At 44.2% G+C, this 19,211-nt stretch overlaps 2 protein-coding genes across 14 annotated transcripts in view; both read right to left on the bottom strand.

Annotated features, from left to right (window-relative positions):
- Positions 1–1,055: 1,055 nt before the first annotated feature.
- LOC132975820 (actin-binding LIM protein 1-like) lies at positions 1,056–4,904 on the bottom strand. The gene is made up of 3 exons (XM_061040643.1): positions 4,765–4,904; positions 3,734–3,814; positions 1,056–2,032 (listed from the first exon to the last, which is right to left on the bottom strand). Exons 1-3 carry the CDS (start codon positions 4,804–4,806, stop codon positions 1,919–1,921), a joined length of 237 nt encoding a protein of 78 aa, XP_060896626.1. The 5' UTR covers positions 4,807–4,904; the 3' UTR covers positions 1,056–1,918.
- A 56-nt stretch (positions 4,905–4,960) lies between these two features.
- ablim1a (actin binding LIM protein 1a) overlaps positions 4,961–19,211 on the bottom strand; it is a 53,889-nt gene continuing 39,638 nt past the window's right edge. For 4 of the 13 annotated variants that reach the window (XM_061040609.1, XM_061040602.1, XM_061040599.1 and 1 more), the window contains exons 8-23: positions 18,531–18,595; positions 18,159–18,203; positions 16,253–16,330; positions 15,948–16,106; positions 15,683–15,727; positions 14,706–14,741; positions 14,449–14,578; positions 12,527–12,646; positions 11,117–11,221; positions 10,209–10,256; positions 8,907–9,083; positions 7,300–7,385; positions 6,868–6,991; positions 5,865–5,926; positions 5,581–5,641; positions 4,961–5,355 (exon numbers count right to left, since the gene is read on the bottom strand). In XM_061040609.1, the coding sequence (XP_060896592.1) occupies positions 5,294–5,355; positions 5,581–5,641; positions 5,865–5,926; positions 6,868–6,991; positions 7,300–7,385; positions 8,907–9,083; positions 10,209–10,256; positions 11,117–11,221; positions 12,527–12,646; positions 14,449–14,578; positions 14,706–14,741; positions 15,683–15,727; positions 15,948–16,106; positions 16,253–16,330; positions 18,159–18,203; positions 18,531–18,595 (1,403 nt within the window). In that variant the 3' untranslated portion in view covers positions 4,961–5,293. The remainder of the gene's footprint in view (positions 5,356–5,580; positions 5,642–5,864; positions 5,927–6,867; positions 6,992–7,299; positions 7,386–8,906; positions 9,084–10,208; positions 10,257–11,116; positions 11,222–12,526; positions 12,647–14,448; positions 14,579–14,705; positions 14,742–15,682; positions 15,728–15,947; positions 16,107–16,252; positions 16,331–18,158; positions 18,204–18,530; positions 18,596–19,211) is intronic. The other 9 variants (XM_061040603.1, XM_061040601.1, XM_061040600.1 and 6 more) reach the window with 9 other exon arrangements.

Genomic DNA, 19,211 nt, shown 5'->3' on the forward strand with positions numbered 1-19,211 from the left:
CGAGAGGAGCGACCAGCATGAACACAGAAACTCAATAAAGTTCATATTCAGAGCGTTTTAATAAAGATTAAAAGATCGTCAACTTTAGTGATGTTAGTTTGTCCTAATGATGATGACAGACGAGAAACCAGAGTCTGTGAGCATAAATAATTTAGTTTTAGTCCGAAAATATGTCTTATGTAAAATTCAATATTTTAAGTATTATTATTATTGTTATTATTATTATTATTTTAAGTTATTTTTAAGTATTTAGTATTTGTAAATGACTCACGGAAATTCATACTGTTATTTACCGTTGTTATTGATCCTCGGCCGTTGTTAAGCTGCGCGTTTCAGTTGCGCGACAACAATGACGTCACTATCAGCGGCTGGTGAGTGAGCGAGTAGTGTCCGAAATGTTTTTTAATTTTGCTGAGTGAGTGCACTATATAGTCCACTGCATTAAACTCACTGTATAGTGAATAGGGAGTAGGGAATGAGTAAGTGATTTCGGAGACAGCCTAGTAGGCATCATCATATATTAACGGATCTATGGACACAAGTCACATGTGTAAGGGGAAACAAGGCATTATGGGAACAATTATTTTTGGGTACAATGGCGCAACATGACGCTGCAATACCAGGTTCGGCCACTATGTAAAATTGGCTTCAACAGTCTGTGCATTTCCTGGACCCCCTCTTTATAGGCACTGAGCTAGTTATTGTTAGCTAACGATAGTATGAGGATCCCTGTCAGCTGTCAGTCAGTGTTTAAACAATAAAGCTGGTTAAAACATGAAGCTGGACACTGAGACTAATAACTTCTCCGTGCAGCTACACTATAAGTGTAAATGCTTTGAACTGCATATTTAATCCTGACAGATCGAGTGTATTGGTAAATTCTAAACTGATAATGTAAATAACATCAGAATGATAATGTGAGCCGCTCAGCAGCTGACTCAGACGTCCTCTCATGTCTGAGCTCGCCGTGTTTTTATTGGTGCAATGTGAAGACAGGAAGCAGAGAAGAAGAGAAGGAGGCGTTGGTCCCTTTGGTGCAGCCCAGGATCCGATGGTTCATGGTGATTTAAAGCTTTATTGGCTTAGATTTCAATACAACAAATGGCAGTGTGGGTTTCATTTATAAAACAGTTCTTCCAAACACAGTCTGCTTCTGAACGTTTTGATCTGCGGGTCGGTTACTGTACGTTTGATAGGGCGTTAAAATAGATCACGATATGTCCTTCTGATACATAAAGGGAGAGTGTGGCCTGAGAAGAGAGACGTTTTCTTTAAGTCGGGGTCGGATGATGTTTGGAGTGTACAGCCGGCGAGGGGAGGAGCCTGATGGCGTGTGGATTAATTTCTATGAAGATCCTTAAAACAGCTGATGGGTCCGCTGGCCGCCCCCCCACTGTTTCTGTTTTTTTTTTAAATTCAAAGACTCACTGAGCCGATTCTTGCAAACTTTGGACTAAAACAGTTTCAGCCCAAGCAGAGGAAAGCTGACACGTGTTCAAGCTACGAGCAAAACGGCGCCATGAGGTTCGAATGTACTTACAAAGTTCCACAGGAATCATCAGCAACAAAGAGGAGGAAGAAACAAGCACGAAAGAAAGGAAAGCATTTCCACCCGAAGCAAAGAAAGAAGAAAAAACAAGCAAATCAAATAACATGACCCTATTTATCGGTCACTTGCATTCTTTGTCATTTTTGAACTGAAGAGATTCCCGCTCGTGTTTCCTGTGCAGCTAACTGTAAAAATCATCCTGCTCACAGTCTCAGGAAGCGTCAGAGCCAAAAGAGTCCGTCTCCAGCTTCCGTCAGTGTTCCAGGAGAAAAAAGAAAGATCCAGAAGAAAAGGAAAGAAACCAAAAAAAAACCTACATCTAGAGTACAGAAGTTGTGTGCTATCTGATGAATGTACAGAATGTGCATGCTAGAAGAGCTTGGCCCTCTTTTTCATGTCGTTGCGTTTCCACAGGGGAAGCCTGTCAAACTCCTGGATCTCCATTCCAAAGATGTCAAAGAACGTTTCAGGTGCTAAGTGGCGCTAGAATCGAGAACAAAGGGGGAGAAAACAAAGGAGGGGAGGGGCGGGAGGGGAGGGGAGGGGGGGTGATTGAGATTAGCACCGAAAGCCATAAAAAGGGTCACAGCAAAAATGACAGAAAGCAATGGATACTGCACGTTCACGGCTACACTTTTATTTGTGTAACGTTTATTTACACAAAGCAGAGAAATCCAGAGTCAGAAGCATGTGGTGCAACAGATCACGGTCCAATCACCCCCCCACCCCCGATTTGAATACCTGATCCAGGTCCTGATAATAATCTTATCCTCTTGGTGCAACATAAATCCCTGTGCAGAGTGGAAAGAAGGCTGTGTTTAAGTTGTGTGTGTGTGTGTGTGTGTGTGTGTGTGTGTGTCGGAGCCATTTTTGATTAATTAGCAAGCTTTTTGCAAACTGCTTCTACTTTTCTCCTCTCACCGTGTGGTCGTTTATTTTAAAGGAATCAACTGCTGGCTGCGTGTGACAACAATCAGAAGGTTAAAGGTAGGGCTGGTCATTTTGGAAAGTTAGTCGGATTTGAAAACTAACATCTCCTCAGGGCGCCGTCTAAACCACCCCTACCCTCGGGATCCTTCAACCATCACGATCCCCACCTACACACACAGCGACGCCGCATCACAACTCTGTAACAGAGCGGCGAGACTTTATTTTTACTTTGAACTTTATTCAACTTCATGTCTCGTTCATTGGGATGAACATCAAACGTCTCTTTTCAGACCCCTCCTCTCCCTCAGTCGTCTCTGAAAGCTTCCTGAATGTTTCCTCTGATTTGTCTTCTTGCTTGAACTCTTTCTCGCTGCAGCCGTCTCTGCTCCTGTCTCTCTTTTCTCGCCCTTTAGCAGGACGAGCAGCTACGAGTACTGAGGCAGTGGTCATTTAAGTTTAACTTTCTCTGCCGTCCTCCAGTACACGGGGAACACACTGCCGCCAGACGTTAAAGAAGATAACAACTAATGTATGCTGGATCAAATGACCAACACTAATTCTAATTTGTTTATAAAGTTGGTGAGAAATTCGGGTTTGAAATATAATTGTTTAATCAAATGTTGAAATCGCTTTTTATATTTCAGACTGTTAGAGTTAGAGTCAGAGGGCCACTCACAGGAAAGGCTGGACCCCTCCTGAATGGGTACGTGAACGGGACTCCACAGAGGCGTTAGCGTTAGCATCCTGGCTAACATTCGCCTCCTCTGCCTGGCTGGCTGAAAAACGTTTGCTGACTTTGGTTAACAATGGGGTTAAATGTCTCCTTTCTCTCCAGCATCCTGACTTTGTGCCGGTCCTGACATAGCTATACCCAGCCCGACTTTACTGGCAACAGTAACAGTGAAGTTCAACGGGCTCCACGTTTTACCTAATGTGCCCCCCCCTCTCCATGAGCCTGGGCCCCTGAAAGCTTCCCCCTTTGTATGGGCGGCACTGGTAGTCATGTATATATAGTGAAAAATGTGAGGATGCATCACATTAATACAACGCAGTGCGATGTGTTGTTCTATAAAAAAAACAGTAACAGTCGTGCCCAGCTGAGGAGGCGATTCATCATTTCAATATTTGAATTTTTTACCAATCTGGGAAATGTTCCGACCCAGGACTTAAATCTGTGAAACGTCCTGAACCGTGAAGGTTTGTGATCTGTTGCACCCCAAATCATAAGCAGACAGTCAGGTGGAAAGGTGATACCTCCAGTCTGGTTCTGTCCACATCCCTGGGCAGTTTAGCTCTCCCTCTACTGGTTATCATGAGCATTTCATAGGGATACACCTTCAGAAGGAGACAGGTGTCAGAGCACAGGTCACACCTCCAAACTGGAGTCACACTTTAAAAAAAACTGCAAACCATTTCTTCTATCAAACAGAACCATCAAATTCTGATAAGTTTGTAGTTCTGACTGTGACAGAGAGAACTGTGGGTGGGAGAACAGGAGAGTGACGGGAGGCTCACTGGGAGAGAGAGAGATCTGCTTTTAGGTTGTTGGGGGGGGGGGGGGGGGGGTGCAGGGCGCTGTGGTGTGCACGCTTTCTTTAGGTGTACAAACGTGCAATAGTTCAGGTAAGGGCAAAAACATGAAACAGAGTTATGTAACAGGCTTTATTTGAATGCAAACTCAAAATAGATCTAACACCAGGACTGGAGGCCGAGTAAATCCACGTCGGAGTGTCTACGTCTTCATGACTTAGAAACTGGCCAATTTGTTAATTTAGCCGAAATGCTCAACAATAAGCAGCTAGAAGTTCTTCGAGGCCAACTCATATCCACACAGTAACGTACAGACTCTTATATACTGGGCAGTATATAGTGATATGAGTTGTGTGTTTGACAGTCTGGGCGTTGGATTCTCCACTGTATGCTGCATACAGTATCCAGCCGCTTTAAGTCACAGCTTTGTGCAGATGAGCATGGAGAAGCCAGCATGCTAAGCGCTACAGCTCCTGAAGCAGCATGCTAAATCAGGGAGCCAGCTAACGTGAGTCTTTCACCTCCAGTAAAAATCTCTTTGAGTTCAAAGTCCCCGCGGTAACAGGGAAAATACGAAATGCTAATTATATCTCGTTTGGGCTGGTCTCTCCTTTTGGTCAAATGAAGCTCGGACTTCCTCTAACGAGTCGCTACATGTTTATTTGTTTAGACGCTAAAATGAACTTCAGTGAACAAGGTAATTTTTTAAACATATTTCAATGTTTTCATCAGGACAAGAAGAAGAAGATACTTGCTTTTGGTTCCAACATATTAGGCATAGATACTCCCCTGTCCATCCTTGCAAGTGCTGCACGGCCATCCTTAATGTGCTAAAGAATAGAACATACACAAATGTAATATAGTGGAAGGGGTCTGCAGGGTTAATGGTCATGAATATGTCCACTCATGGCAGTGGGCTCAGTATTCACTGGATGGAGCGGGTAGCTTGGATACTGTGTCGGTATCTTCAGTATAAAGATGGGCAGTGGTTTACATGTTCTCTGAATGTTTCTGCAGATTTTACTTCTATGGTGAAAATATGTGACATTTAGCTTGAGTCATAACACTGGTAAACAACACACAGAACAAGACATGAGGCGATGGCTGTACATTGCATTTACAGAACACTGGCTCAGCTACGGGGCGGTGCATGATCGGGCAGTGAAATCAGTGCACTCCATGCCCCGTAGTTGACTTTAATCCAACAGTGATGCAAGCGTGTAGCAGGAGTGGGCGGAGTGCATTCGGGTCAAGGTGTCTCTTGCAACTCATGAGCAAGCAAATCTATGATGCAAGGTGAGGAGGCATGCCATGTGAAAAAGCAGATGAGAGACATACCTGAAACTCTGCAGGACAACATGGGACAGAAAATGAGACTCACAGTTAATGGTTCTGCTGTAAACTCCCCAGTCAGGCTACTGCTATCTGCAACACTGCTGTCCCTGTTACTATGCAAATCATTCAAAGTGCACGCTGTTCTGCACACACATAGCCAGACATTTATTTATACTGATGCTGATTAGCTCTGGTGAAATCGTCACTAAAATGTTATTCCTGGCAGCTGCTCTCACCTCTGCCTCCTCCACACATGTCGCTGTAGCTGTTGTACTGAGTGAAGTCTGTCGACTGGGGCTGCAGGGAGACAAACAACGACGACACAGCGTTAACAAACAGGCGGCTCTAATGTGTATAAAATAAATAAAGAATGAAAACAGCAGTTTCTGGTATTTACAGTTCAAGATGCATTCGATGTGAAATTTAAGCGTCCTGGCGTTGACATTATTCAGAATGTCGTTCATCTTTATTTTGCAAATCTTAAATTAAATGATTAAAGTTTGGAATAACGAGCTCTCACCCGATGCAGCCCGTTCCTTCCATAGCCGGGCAGAGAGTTCGTTTTGGTTGGAGAAGTCGGATCTGCAACATGAATGATGTTTGAATTAGAATTGGTTTAAGAATTTAAAATGATTTGGTAAAAATCTGAGACACAAAACAGAAACAATTCTAATTTCAAAGTAGGTGATTTCATAATCCAGACACGTCACACACACTTTTTCTTGGACTTATCTGAGGAGTTCGACAATGTGGATCTCTCTGCCATGATACAGAAGTCCGCTAAAATAAGAACTATTGGGTTGGTGGAATGAAAAGTATTAAAGGGCAAGTATTATGAAAAATGTTTCTGAACATATATTTGGATAACCTGAGTGTCTGACCCACAAAATGTGAATAAACCCATCCAGTCCTTTGTTTGTGGTCTGCATAAGTCTTACAACACAGAGAAAAATGCTCTGTTTCAAATGTGCTCTCCTTGTGATGTCACAGTGGGATTCTGGTAAAAAAAAAAAAAAAAAACCTCCCCTCCCCTGGTATCGCCACCCATGGACTCCACCCCCAGCCTAGAACAAAACTTTTTTACGCAGGTCCGCCATCTTTATTCTCTCTACAGAGGAGTGATGTCTACGGGGAAAACTCAGGGGGGGTCATTGCATTTAAAGAGACACACACACCAAAACGGAGCGTTCTGAGAGAGCTGGTTTATACAGGGTCACAAACCTCCTCTGGTGCTTGATTCATGTTATACTTTGGCCAAAGCACAGCACAGATGTTTCATTTAGACCACAGGAGACTGTTTGAAAAGGTGGAGGATAATATGTCCTCTTGAAAGTTCACGTTAAATCTCTAAGGGGTCTGTTTCTTTGTGCTGTTTTGGGATGGCAGTGCACCCATCGTCTACACAATACGCGTGCAGTTCAACTGTTTGTAATGTTTGGGTCAATATGGCTTCTCCCTCATGAAGGCAAATAAGAAAATAAAGTGTTCAAGCATCATACAGTGGAGTGGTGGTGGTTTAGTACCTCCATCACAGTTGCTCTGTTTGGGGTCGTATCGCTGAGCTGAGAGGCTTCGAGCATGACGCTCCTTGATCTGCTCCTTTTCCATCTCCTCTTTCAGAATGAGCTTCCCCAAACCAGACTGGATCTACACACACACACACACAGACACACACAGACACACACAGACACACAGACACACACACACACACACGCACACACACACACACACACACACACACACACACACACACACACACACAAACACATTACACACCCATTAGAATCATCTTAACGTTCAAACTGGAGACCGTGCAGGTATCTGTTCCACCTCAGAGATGACAGTCACAGATTTAATTTAACATGTATGAATGTTACTAAGAGGTTTCTATTGTTAGATATATGTTCTGTGCATGTATTTTAGCGGTGGTAGTGATTCAGTTCAGTCACACTGACCTTACTGAGATGTTCCTCCTGGAGCTGCTTTCTCTTCAAGGCCTCCTCCTCCTCGTCTTCTCTGGATCGCCGCCTCCCTTCTGAACCTACGGGTGCCACACACAGGCCAAAAAGAGAATGCATAAAATCACACATGTAAAGACACACAAGGCAGGACACCATGCTTCACACGTTCTCAGTGTTGTGAAACCAGAGTTGTACATCAACAGTGGAGTGTAGACGGACAGAAAGATGGCTGCTTCTGTGAGGAGTGCACACAGAAGACGAATTGGACAGAAAAAAGACACAAATGTGAGACAGAGCTGACGAGACAGACGAACAGAGGGACGTATTGGAATATCAGGTCGCATTGACATGATGCATGTTTTCTCTGCATGTCAGGATTTAACTGGATGTTACAAACACAGAACAGCACGATGTAAGACAGACAGAAAACAGTTTGAAGTCCGTCTCAGTTATCTCTGTCCGGGGATTTGTGGCACTCGAGTGTATCACTAGTAAGGTTGCCAAAACTTTTAATTCTTTCAAACTTTTTGATACCACGTGATTTAAAACGATAACATCTGTTATTTTAATAATCGTTAGAATCAAAAGGTACCAAAGCTTTAAATAATTTTCTGTCAAATAAGGTCACATACTCTCCTCCTCTTCAGATCCTGTATTTGATCATGCCTATAAACCCCTCTATTTCAGCCCTGCTCAGAACAGGCTGTTTCTGTGTCTGTATCTTTAAATATGTAAATGAGCTGTGTCTGACCACGCCCCCTCTCTGGAAGGGCTTGGGTGTCTCAGGCTTTCTCACTCCATGTCCTATTGTTTACGTTGAGAAGGCAGACTCAGAGGGCAGAACAAACACCTAGCTGTGGGAGTGTCACCCACCTGGGGGAGGGGTTACTGCCCTTTGTGATGTCATGAAGGGAAAATCTCCAAACGGCCTGTTTGAGCACACATTTTCTGAAAAATGGAGCAGGCAGAAGACGGAGAGGATGGACTTTTCTCATCATTGGGGGGTTTGTAGACAGACTAGAGACACATATTAGAGTTAGAGGAACATGGGGAAGTGGATTTTAAAGAATATGTGACCTTTGACCAAAAGCTGCCATGAGAGAGAGCGAGAGAGAGAACTGTCTAAATTGCACAAATATATCTGCAACATTTTTTGTTGCAGACATATTTCTGTAACTTAGATAGTGTGCAGGAGTTTGCCTAATCAAACACAAGAAGTTACCCAATATTGGGAGCATAGGACTTCTCTTTTTGTTGCCGTGGTATCAAAACAGGTATCAACGTCGTTACAATTTTATCAAATTATGTCAACGTTTAAAAACATGCTATGATGACAACCCTAAACACTAGTGCACCTTCATGTACAGCAGCTGAACATATGGTGATGTTAATGCTTCCTCAAGCAGAAAATAATAAGGCAGCAAAAGAAACCAATAAAATGTTTCTCCTCTGTGCAAGCGAAACTTAAAGGCAAATATTAAAAACGCTGAAAAACAGCGTGAGCTCAGAGTGAAGCGGGGGTGCAGTTAAGCGTTTACGGCGGCTAGCAGACGTGTCAGGTGTCTGTTTCTGCGAGCATGCCCGTCAAGAGCCTACTGTACCTAACACAACGAGAGAGCAGGGCCAACAGTCACCCTCGCTCCTCGAGCTGTCGTCCGGAGAGGGAGCGTGGGCAGCGGGGAAGGTGGCGGATCTGATGATGTCATCACCAGCCTTGCTGTGGCGTGCTATGGCGGCCATATCTAGGTTGGTAACCATGGGAACTGATCTATCAGTGTCTGGGTCAAAGTCGCAACCACAGGGAAACATCGTAGCATCATCAGATGTGTAATACATATATCCCATATTAGAACAATCAAGTCACTTTAATAATTAACTAGAAGACAGAGAGGTTTACATTCAGAGAGTTTAACAGCTCTGTTCTTCTGAAACCAGCGTCTCAGCTGCACTCTGAGGGGATCAGTATGGGGGTTACACAGACTTGTTGACTAGATGACTTGGCAGCTGTGTGGTGACGCCTGATGTCGACTAATTGCTAATAAGGATAGAAAATCCCTGTGACTGAGCAGGACTCTGACAGTGAGTTGGTAGAAACGGTGTGATTACTGATTTTTTTCTTTCCCATGCATCAAAGCACACAGTCTGCTTTCAGTGTGTTAAATGAATCAGCCCCCATAGAGCCTCATGTTAAAATGTCCATCTTTACAGCTGCAGTTCCTCCAGTGTCCACTAGAGTCTGTCTCCTGCAGTGAGTCAGTCCCCATAGAGCTCCATGTTAAAATAAACATGTTTACATCCTGGTACTAAAACAGTTTGGGTCTCTAGAGCTCATTTCTCTCTTCAACTGTACGGGCTGAATGTTTATACAACTCACCTGTTGACATTATATTAAGGTTTAAAGGGATGTAGAATTAGGGGGCGTGGCCTCCTTGAGTGACCGGTGGGAGCTGCTAGCTGTCTGCTAGCTGTCTGCTAGGCCTCTCTTCAGCTAACTCAGTCACTGGACTTTGGTTTCTTTAGTCTAATAAGTAAACATCTCTGGTCATTGGTAACTAGCTCATATGCAAGCTAAAGAATTAGCCACTGTTTAGCTTTGGTAACTTGGTGGTGAGCTGTCAGCGCTGTTTTCAGCCTCAGGCTGACTTTAACACAAACGTCACGCCTCACAAAAGGCTGATGAAAACGACATTACTACAGTGACTTGTTAGGACAACGTGCAGCGAGAGACACGCTATAGACAGGAGAGACAGACTTCAAACAGCGACACTGAGGTGACTACATGGTCAGATGAAGTCACAGACTCTGTTGAGTACAGTAAGAGAAGCTTTCTCATTAAAGAACCTCACAACTCACTCAGTCATTCTTTAACAGTCAAACAGGAAGTAGAATAAGAGTAAAGGTACCGTGCTGTTTGTAGATCGGTGGCTTCCTGTAGATGTTGCTCCCCTGATCTGAAAAAATAAAGAAATCAAAACAAGATAAAAAAGACTTTTAAAGGGTGAACAGATCTTGATATGAAAGACGATGGAAAAATCATAAGCTGATAAAAAATGGCAAATAGACAGACAGACAGACAGACAGACAGACAGACACACACACACACACACACACACACACACACACAGACAAACAGACAGACACACACACACACACACAGACAGACACACACACACACACAGACAGACAGACAAACAGACACACAGACAAACAGACAAACAGACACACAGACAGACACACAGACAAACAGACAGACAAACAGACAGGCAGACAGACAGGCAGACAGACAGAAACACAGACAGACACACAGACAGACAGACAGACAGACAGACAGACACACAGACAGAAACACAGACAAACAGACAGACAAACAGACAGGCAGACAGACAGAAACACAGACAGACAGGCACAGAGATGGACAGATAGACAGATGGAGCGACAGATATACAGACAGACAGACAGACAGACAGACAGACAGACAAACAGACAGACACACAGACAGACACACAGACAGACAGACAGACAGACAGACAGTATTAAAGAAATCTTCAAAACAAAAACAAAATTAAGCAAAAATAAATAAATAAAATAAAAAAGTCAATTAGGAAATAGAGACAAAAAGAAAGATAAATACAAATGAAAGAGACAAAGAAGAAAAAAAAAAAATCTGAAAAAAAAATCTAAAATAAATCAACAGAAAAAAATAACAAACAGAAAAAAAACAGAAAAAAGAAAAAAACAAAGACAAAGACAAACCAACAAACATTTAGTGGATGGTGGGACGAGCAGTGACAGGGTGCGCTCCCGCTCCTACCTGGGAGATGGAAATGTTTAGGGGTCAGACAGAGAGGCGGGGTGATCGGCCGGCTGTCGGGCCTGAGCGGGAGGGGGGAGCTCCGGCCGCTCGGGGGGTCGGTGCCTCCATGAGAAGAACCAAGAACAGAACGTAAGCAGGGACACTAAAGAGGGGTGTGAAGGCTGCCACACACAGGGGGACACACGGGGTCATATGGACTCTGATTGGCTCTGATAGACAAGGTTAATGAAGCTGGGTGTGAACATGAAGGTACCAAAGCACATTCAACTAGCAGAGTTAGACATGACAAAGTTAGATGCTGAGTGATCTGGGATGAGTCATGAGGTTTCATGTTAGTCTGATTCACATCTCCCAGCTGCAGCATGCATCACAACCTTCCTTCTGATGTCAGCCTGACAGTAAACCAGAAACTGCAGACTCACACCCAACATGCAGAGATCCGTCTGTGTGGATGTAGGATTGTGATTATTAGTCTCTCTCTGGTGCAAAGAGTCTGGATGCTGCTCTCTGACACCTCGGGACTGACAGTGATCGCATGGAGGGTCCAACACCTTCATTTATAGGAATTCAGTTTGGTGCACTTTGGCGCCCACCAAAGGTCTGCGAGTGCAACTAAACTGTCGAAAATCACACAGCAGCAATGTGCATCTGTTGACAATCAGAGAGCGGAGAAGTGGACAAAGACGTCGTGAGTTGATAAAGAATCATGTCCACTGACGAAATTCAGAAATATTACAGGATGTAGATTAAATCTGACTCTGCTAGTGTCTACAGCCCGTCGTAAGCTAACTGTTAGCAGGTGGAGTATGTGAATTCAACTGTTACCATGGCGACTACGGCCCGTTGTTAGCCAACTGTTAGCATGTGGAGTATGTGTTTGTGTATTCAACTGTTACCATGACGACTACAGCCGAGGGCTAAATGTCTACATTAGAGAGGCTCATTTATAACATGCTAGTTGAGATCGGTTTGTAAGGTTCAAACATCTGAAGCTAACTTGAAGCTTGACGAGGAAAGAGACGACTTTTTGGTGTCAGATGGATTTATTGATTTATTCGTATCAAACCTGAGACAGTTTTTCGTTACTTTTAAATCTAATGAGGATGCTCACATCAACTAGGTGATTAGAAACTGAGCTACCTCAGAGGTGGAGTGTGTGTGTGTGTGTGTGTGTGTATGTGGGGGGGGGGGGTGGTCTGTTTGTTCATGCTTTTCAGTGAAAAAATCACGTCTGCAAAAGTTCGACCAAGACAGGGTGTGAGCGTTGACGATGGCATGATGTGATGAGCAATGGTCAAAGATCAGGAATGAAGGACGGGGATGTGAAGGGAGGTGGTATCACAGGTGACGATGGAGATGAAGTTTTTCCTCAGGAGATGTGGGGGCAGAGTGGGGGGGGGGGCTTACCTTGGCTATGGGGGAGGAAGTGGTGTCTGAAAGGGGAGGTGGGGCGGGAGTCACTATTTCTGGAGCCCACACTGTTACTGCACAGGGAGGAGCAGAGCTTCTGCATGCCTGTCAGAGCCTCTGCAGGGTGGGCGGAGGAGGAGGAGGAGGTGAGGGACGGGGGAGAGGACCCCCGGACCAGGCAGCGGAGGAGGACGGGTTGAGGAGGAGGAGGTAGAAGGTGAAGAGGTGAGGGACAAAAGAAAAGGAATACAGGAAATAAAAGAAACACCCAAAGTGAGAGGTAAGAAAAGTGTTGAGGCCAGTTGACACCAAAGATTTACAAGCAGACGAGATGAGCTGCTAGCTTCCTGAAACCTGTGAGGTTACACCCACGGTTTCTGCCTGTGTGGCCGACGTCACCTAAAGCTTCGAGCTGCAGGTTAGTGTGTCTGTGTGACCGAGGTGCGGCTGAGTTACACGCACATATAAAGAGCAGAGAGGCAGAGACACAGGATGTGGCGTTTGCATCAGCGTAGCCTTATGAGATCGTTCCAAGTCAGTCAGTAGTTACACCTTAAATCTTTCACCCTAGCTCCTGGTAGGTGTGACGTCCTCTGCAAAATGCGGTTGTCATGGTGATGGTGTTAGACTTGGGAGGAGGACGAGGAGGAGCAGCAGAGGGTTTTAGCGTCTGTTTGGTGTCAGCTGTGTGTTCTTTGTGATCGGCTACATCCCTCAGACTTTGTTTTTACTCCTGCGTTAGTTTTCCATGACGAGCCCACATAATTTAATTCGTCCAATCACAGAGGACTGTTGAATGACCTTGTGTTGTAGTTTAGGATTTCACCACTAGATGTCACTGTAGATGAAGGCTGGAGGCTTTAGTCATCAGCTCATCATGATGCTTTGTCATATTGCATTGCTAAAAATGCTGCTCTCTGATTGGTCACATCAAGTTCAAACCTCATTACTGCCACTATGTTTTGTTAGTGTGGACGTATCGCTGTACTAGTAAAGATTAACCTTACGTCTCCGTAACCAAACAGTGACTCAACTGAAGTTAAGGGCCTGATCACACAGACAAGGTGCAGCCGCTCCAAAAACACCTGAGGGAAAAAACAGCTGAGAGCGCCTGGGAGACCAATTCAAAAAAGTGTGAACAAATGGAATCTGGCAAACGCAGAGTTCTCGCCGTCGCTTTGCTCTCAGACGAGGAGCGGGAAAATGTGAGGTAAAGCCTCTTCCTTGATTTGATTGGCTGCTTCAGCCAGAAGTGACATTGATGAGCGTTGCGACTCTGCGTCCTGAGCTGACATGTTTTTACTTTTACGCACCACGTCGCTTAGTAGTAGAGAAGAGAAAACAGTGACTATGCTAGCGTTGCATTTCTAGCGACATGATTCTGTGTGATCGGTCCTTAGAGCGTAACAAGTTAACACGTCAGGGTTTGGTGTCAACTTCACATCTCGACTTAGGACAGATGTCATGTAGCTCCTGCAACAGAACGCAGACGCATTCACCAAAATCTGCAGAAACTTTTGGAGTTGATTTAGTTTTGTCTTCAGAGCGTAACCTCTGTGGCTCAATCTGAAAATGAAGTTTACATTTTCTTGTGACAGATTGAAAACTCTCTTCGTTCATCTCAAATCTTTGCTCTGAGCCGACACTTTTCAATCAAACTCTGAGACGGTTTTGTTAAAAGGTGCAAAATTGACTTTAAAGTTGTTATTCAGTAAAATGAGGGATTTTCATTTCAAAGTCTTCAAAAGAAAAATAACATAACAACGGGAAGTCAATTTGATGCAGTTCTCCTTTAAACTGAAGAGAGAACCCTTCAGGTAGAGGGTCAGTGAACGCATCATGGACCTGGTCAGTGAACACATCATCGACCTCGTTATCAATCCCTGAAACACTGAAACCGTCTAAGTGTCATCTCTCACCTGGTCTGTGAAAATGCTGAGGGGATCGTGACAAGGTGGGGATGTAACCATGGCGATTATAAACAGGTGATCCTATGGAGCCCTGACTGGTGGACCTCTGGAGGATGCGTTCCCTCCTGTCGTACGAGCCCTGACACACACAAACACAAGAACACACACACACAGAGATGATTCAACAGGCGGTGAGAAGCAGCACAACGTGTTCTTTATGATGTTTAACGTCAATACAGATTACTTTAATATGATGACACGCTCACCTCACCAGGGGGGGTCGGCGACATGTTTCTTGAGGACTAAGAGAGAAGCAAACAAAACTGAATTATATATTTATTTATTTTTTTCCCCTCCAAACGTTTCTTTTTCTGTGCATTTTGACCTTTCGTACACAAACTGCATTTTAGTTCACTGAAAACACTCCTTTAGTTAAACTCCTTCAAGGGTGAAGTTGTTCAGATTTTACGTTTAAAGGCAGGGTTGGAAATTTTAAAAAAACTAGCATGAGCTCTTACATTGTGTAGAAACTACGTCGTCTCATGTCTCATTCAGCCGTAAGTAAACTCACAGTATAAACTCCGTCATCGCTGACGCGCTTTGACTGTGGGCTAGAGCATGCAAGAGGTAGAGAGCGAGCAGGGAGACAGGGAGGCGCCTGATTGGTTCATCTGACTGGTACCTCGTGGCAGACATTGGTCAAAGTTTTTACAGCTTACAACTGATACAGATGATGGATTTTCTTCGTTCCTTTTTCAGAGAACATGAGTTATTAATTCTGTCAGGACCTAAAGACAATTTCAACCCAAATCTGAAAAAGTGGATCTGGAGGGAATTACCAACCCTGACTTTAAGGTGTTTCTGTGTAGACGGGGAAACAGAGTTTAGTTCTTGTAACGTCACGCTGTGCACCGGTTTCTCCTCCATTTGATGTCATCGTGCGACGCTGTCACTTTAGTTTACATGAGATTAGTGCGAGGGCAGACGTAACCAAACGTGCTAACGATGCTAACTGGACTTTTTACACACTCACACATACACACACAGTTACTCTCCCACTATGCTGACAAGCAGAGACGCCTGATTGGACGACGGAGGTCACAGCTGCTTCATACAACACTCCCACCACACAAACAGATATTTGGACGAGAACCCGGTTGGACAACTTTGAAAAGCGCAAAGCCATTCTCTCCTTTGTGTTTGAAAATTGACCATGATGAGCACACGGTGGCGTTTATCTCACCTTGTCATCAGGTAAAGGGGAGCGCTCCCTCCTGGCAGTGTGGAGCTGTGAGAGACACACAAGTTCAGCTCTGCATCAAAGAAACACCTCTCACAATCAGAACACACACACATTATTGAAACATGAAACCGTCTTTTCTTCCAGAGTAAGAGCCCACAGCTAAACAGAGGATCATTTGTTGGAATGGTTATCTTGATGCACGGTTCTGTTGGTGCATAAAGATGGCGTGCATGCAGGAGAAGAAGCGTGCAGCCTGTGTGTTTACCTCTCCCACACTCTCCTGTCTCTCGTCCCTCTCTTCCAGGGAGGTGCTGTACAAAGGTTCATAGGTAATAAGATCGGGGCGCTCAATGTCATAAATGGCTTTGACTTTGGGGATGGCAGCTAGGTCTCTGTAATCAAGGATCTCATTGTCTACTTTTGCCTAGGGAGACAAATAAAGACAGACATGCAGACACGCACAGGGATGAATACAGGAGATAGCTTTGGTAGAACTTATTGAGGTGTAGCTGCAAAAAAAGGGAGAGACAGAACTAAAGGCATGAAGAAGAACTCTGTTCGGTCTCTTACATAGATGGTGTGACCCGGTGAGCCAGGTATGCTTGAACCAGGTCTGGAACAAATACTCTCGGATGACGACCTCGTAGGCTGTGAGGAGAGAAAACACACACACACACACACACACACACACACACACACACACACACACACACACACACACACACACACACACACACACACACACACACACACACACACACACACACACACACACACACACACACACACACACACGTGTCTGTTAGTCAAGGTTACATCAGTATGTCACTCAGTCTCCCATAATCCACCACAGCTCTCAGGTGATCTATTTTTTTTTAATTTATGTTGTGGTATCTATCTATTTTTTGTACATTTTTGCAGCAATCTTTGCTGCTGTAAATTTCCCCGTTGTGGGATAAATAAAGGATTGTCTTATCTTAGCACCCTGCCCCCCCTCATGGTGTATCTACACTCTGTATGAGCGATGGGAGGGGGTTACCGCCCTGTGTTTACCTTTCATTAATAATCAGATGTACTTTAATGTCGTCTAATGATTCCATCATTCATTTACAAAATGTGCAAAGTGAATGAGCTGCAGCGCTGTGACTTCATGTTGTTAAGATGAGATGGAGAGTTTGGATGGCAGCAGCAGCGTGTCTCATTAAATATGAGTTCACTTTTTGTCTGATCTTCTCAGTGTGTGCTCGTCTTTGTCTCATGCACCGCTGATATGAGCGAAGTCTACCGGCCTGTTTACACCTGGTGTTAACCGTGCGTTCCATTTGATCTCGGAAGTCAGAAATTTCAGGAAGTCAGAAACGCCCCCTAAAGTCGAGAACTCGAAGAGGCCCGTGTAAAAATCCAACATGGCTGCTGTACGTGCGTCAACAGTAAGGTTTAAGCTCTACATTAAAGTGTTTATTAACAGCTCAGTCCTCAGTTTGTGAAATTAAATCGATCACACCGACAGCTTTTTATTTATTTTTGTTATTATGTGTCATGTTTTATTCGCACGCAGGTCAGGTATTAGCTAACAAAACTTGAAAGTGGAACGTGGTTTTCTTGGTGTGACGTCATTCCCAGCGCCGAGATCAGAGGTAAATGGAACGCACCACAGAGCCACTATGAGTCAGACTCGTCACACTAGGGCTGCCCAATAAATATTTTACATAAATGTAAAATAATGATTCGCAACTAACACATCACATTAGTAAGAATTATCGCTGTTAATACGAAAAGTTCTTTACGTAAGCTTCTCACAGATTCTACCTAGAAATGTGGATTCTGTATTTGTGGGTTGGGACTTTCAGCAAGGGAAAGTGTTCAGGTATCTGTATCAGACCGACCTGACACAGCTGGACTTTTACTCTTTACAAATCTGCATCATGATGTTTTCATTTCAGCAAACTTCAGACCCGTTAATCGAGAGCAGATCACAAGAAGATGGCTTTATCTTGTTGTTGTTTGTTAAGGCTCATATGGCCGCAGTGTGACAGATAAACTGCTGTGTGACTTATAATAAACTGTTGAACTTTACTGAGACTCATCAGATGGGTGGGGCGTCACTCGTGGATTTTATGGGCCGAGAAAAGACCGTGTTAACGTTGAGGACGTTTAACGCTGCATGGAAAAGAAAGTCTTGGCTGGAGGTTTTTCAATGCTAACCGCTTCAGCATGATTACAGAGAAATGAACACCCGTCCCCAGAGGCTGATGTCATCTATCAGACGGTTAGAGACGATGTTGGGCAAAGGGTTAACGGCAGGTGTAAACAGGAGCTGAAGGTGTTAAAAACAAGACTGAATGGCTCCTAATGAGACACAGAGAGGGCACTGCAGGCTGTCTCCAGCAGATGGCAGCATACAGTGCAGTGTGTCCAAATGTACATGGAGGAACACAGGATGATGCCATCTCATAGCCAATAGCGAATACAGTACCTGCCTTTGTGTTTTTTGGAGGAATAAGAGGGACGGAGGCAAGAGCTGTGGAGGAAGGGAGAGGGGGGGTTCACAGTACATCACACAGGGTGTCACCTCTGCAGCTCAAACACACACCGACATGTAAATACACACATTCACAGGTAGACTTATAAGCACACTGCAAAGACACACACACTCACACACACACACACACAGCAGGCAAATGATTCAAACCACAGCAGGTTAAAGTTTAACAGTTAGACAAGAAGCGGTCTGCAGACTCCTCCGAACATGTTCCCAGTAAAACTTTGTCATGAGAGGGGAACAGGAAGTGTCTTTCAGTAAAAAAAAAAGTCATGGACATGGAGTCCGAGACGTTCAGATTCCTACCCGCTCCCTGTGTCTCTCCTCTGTTCTCGTCGTGTTTTTGCAGCCGGGATGCCAAACTGTCGACCCTGAGGAGGAAGAGACGGAGAAACACTCAGAACAAAATAATTAAAAATAAAACTCTGTTTTGTATTGTTTCCGTTTAAAGATGATGTTGTCGTCTTGGGTGTTTGTGATTTCACTCTTTTCTGACTGGCTGCTGCAGCAGCGTGTGGATATACTCTAATATCTACTACAAAGTTTATGTTTTATTCTTTTCTAATATTTAAGTTGTGAAAGATAAGTAGTTAACATGAAACCGTGTGAAACATGTAAAGCAAAGATAGACGGTGACCAAACAAGTCCAACAAAAGGAAAGAAGCTTAAAAGAAATAAGTTTAGTTAAAGGAGCAGTATGTAACTCTGACCCCTAGTGTTTAAAATGGGTACTGCAGTCCAGATTCATAACATTGCAGAGAGCTGTCTCCCCCCCCCTCTCCTCTCTAGAGTCGATGCTCTCTCAGGTCACCATGTGGTGGACTCTGAAGCTTCAGTGTTTATCCAGCTCTGCATCGGTCTGTAAACCTTTCTGTGTTCTAACCTCTCTCCATTTTTCAAAAGCATCTCCAATATTGATCCTAGTTTGAGCACGTTTCTGCTCGTGGAGCTTATTAGAAACATGCAGAGGCTTTTTAGGTCGGGTAC

Source organism: Labrus mixtus, chromosome 6, assembly GCF_963584025.1.
Source record: "Labrus mixtus chromosome 6, fLabMix1.1, whole genome shotgun sequence".
In the NCBI taxonomy this organism is placed as follows: Eukaryota; Metazoa; Chordata; class Actinopteri; order Labriformes; family Labridae; genus Labrus; species Labrus mixtus.

Bases quoted from the DNA above. Each gene is read 5' to 3' on its own strand.
- LOC132975820 (XM_061040643.1), bottom strand. From the start codon at position 4,806: ATGGACAGGGGAGTATCTATGCCTAATATGTTGGAACCAAAA. The intron at 3,815-4,764 runs GCAAGTATCTTC...CTCCTTCTGAAG, and splicing joins CTAATATGTTGGAACCAAAA to GTGTATCCCTATGAAATGCT. The intron at 2,033-3,733 runs GTATCACCTTTC...TCTCGATTCTAG, and splicing joins TGGACAGAACCAGACTGGAG to CGCCACTTAGCACCTGAAAC.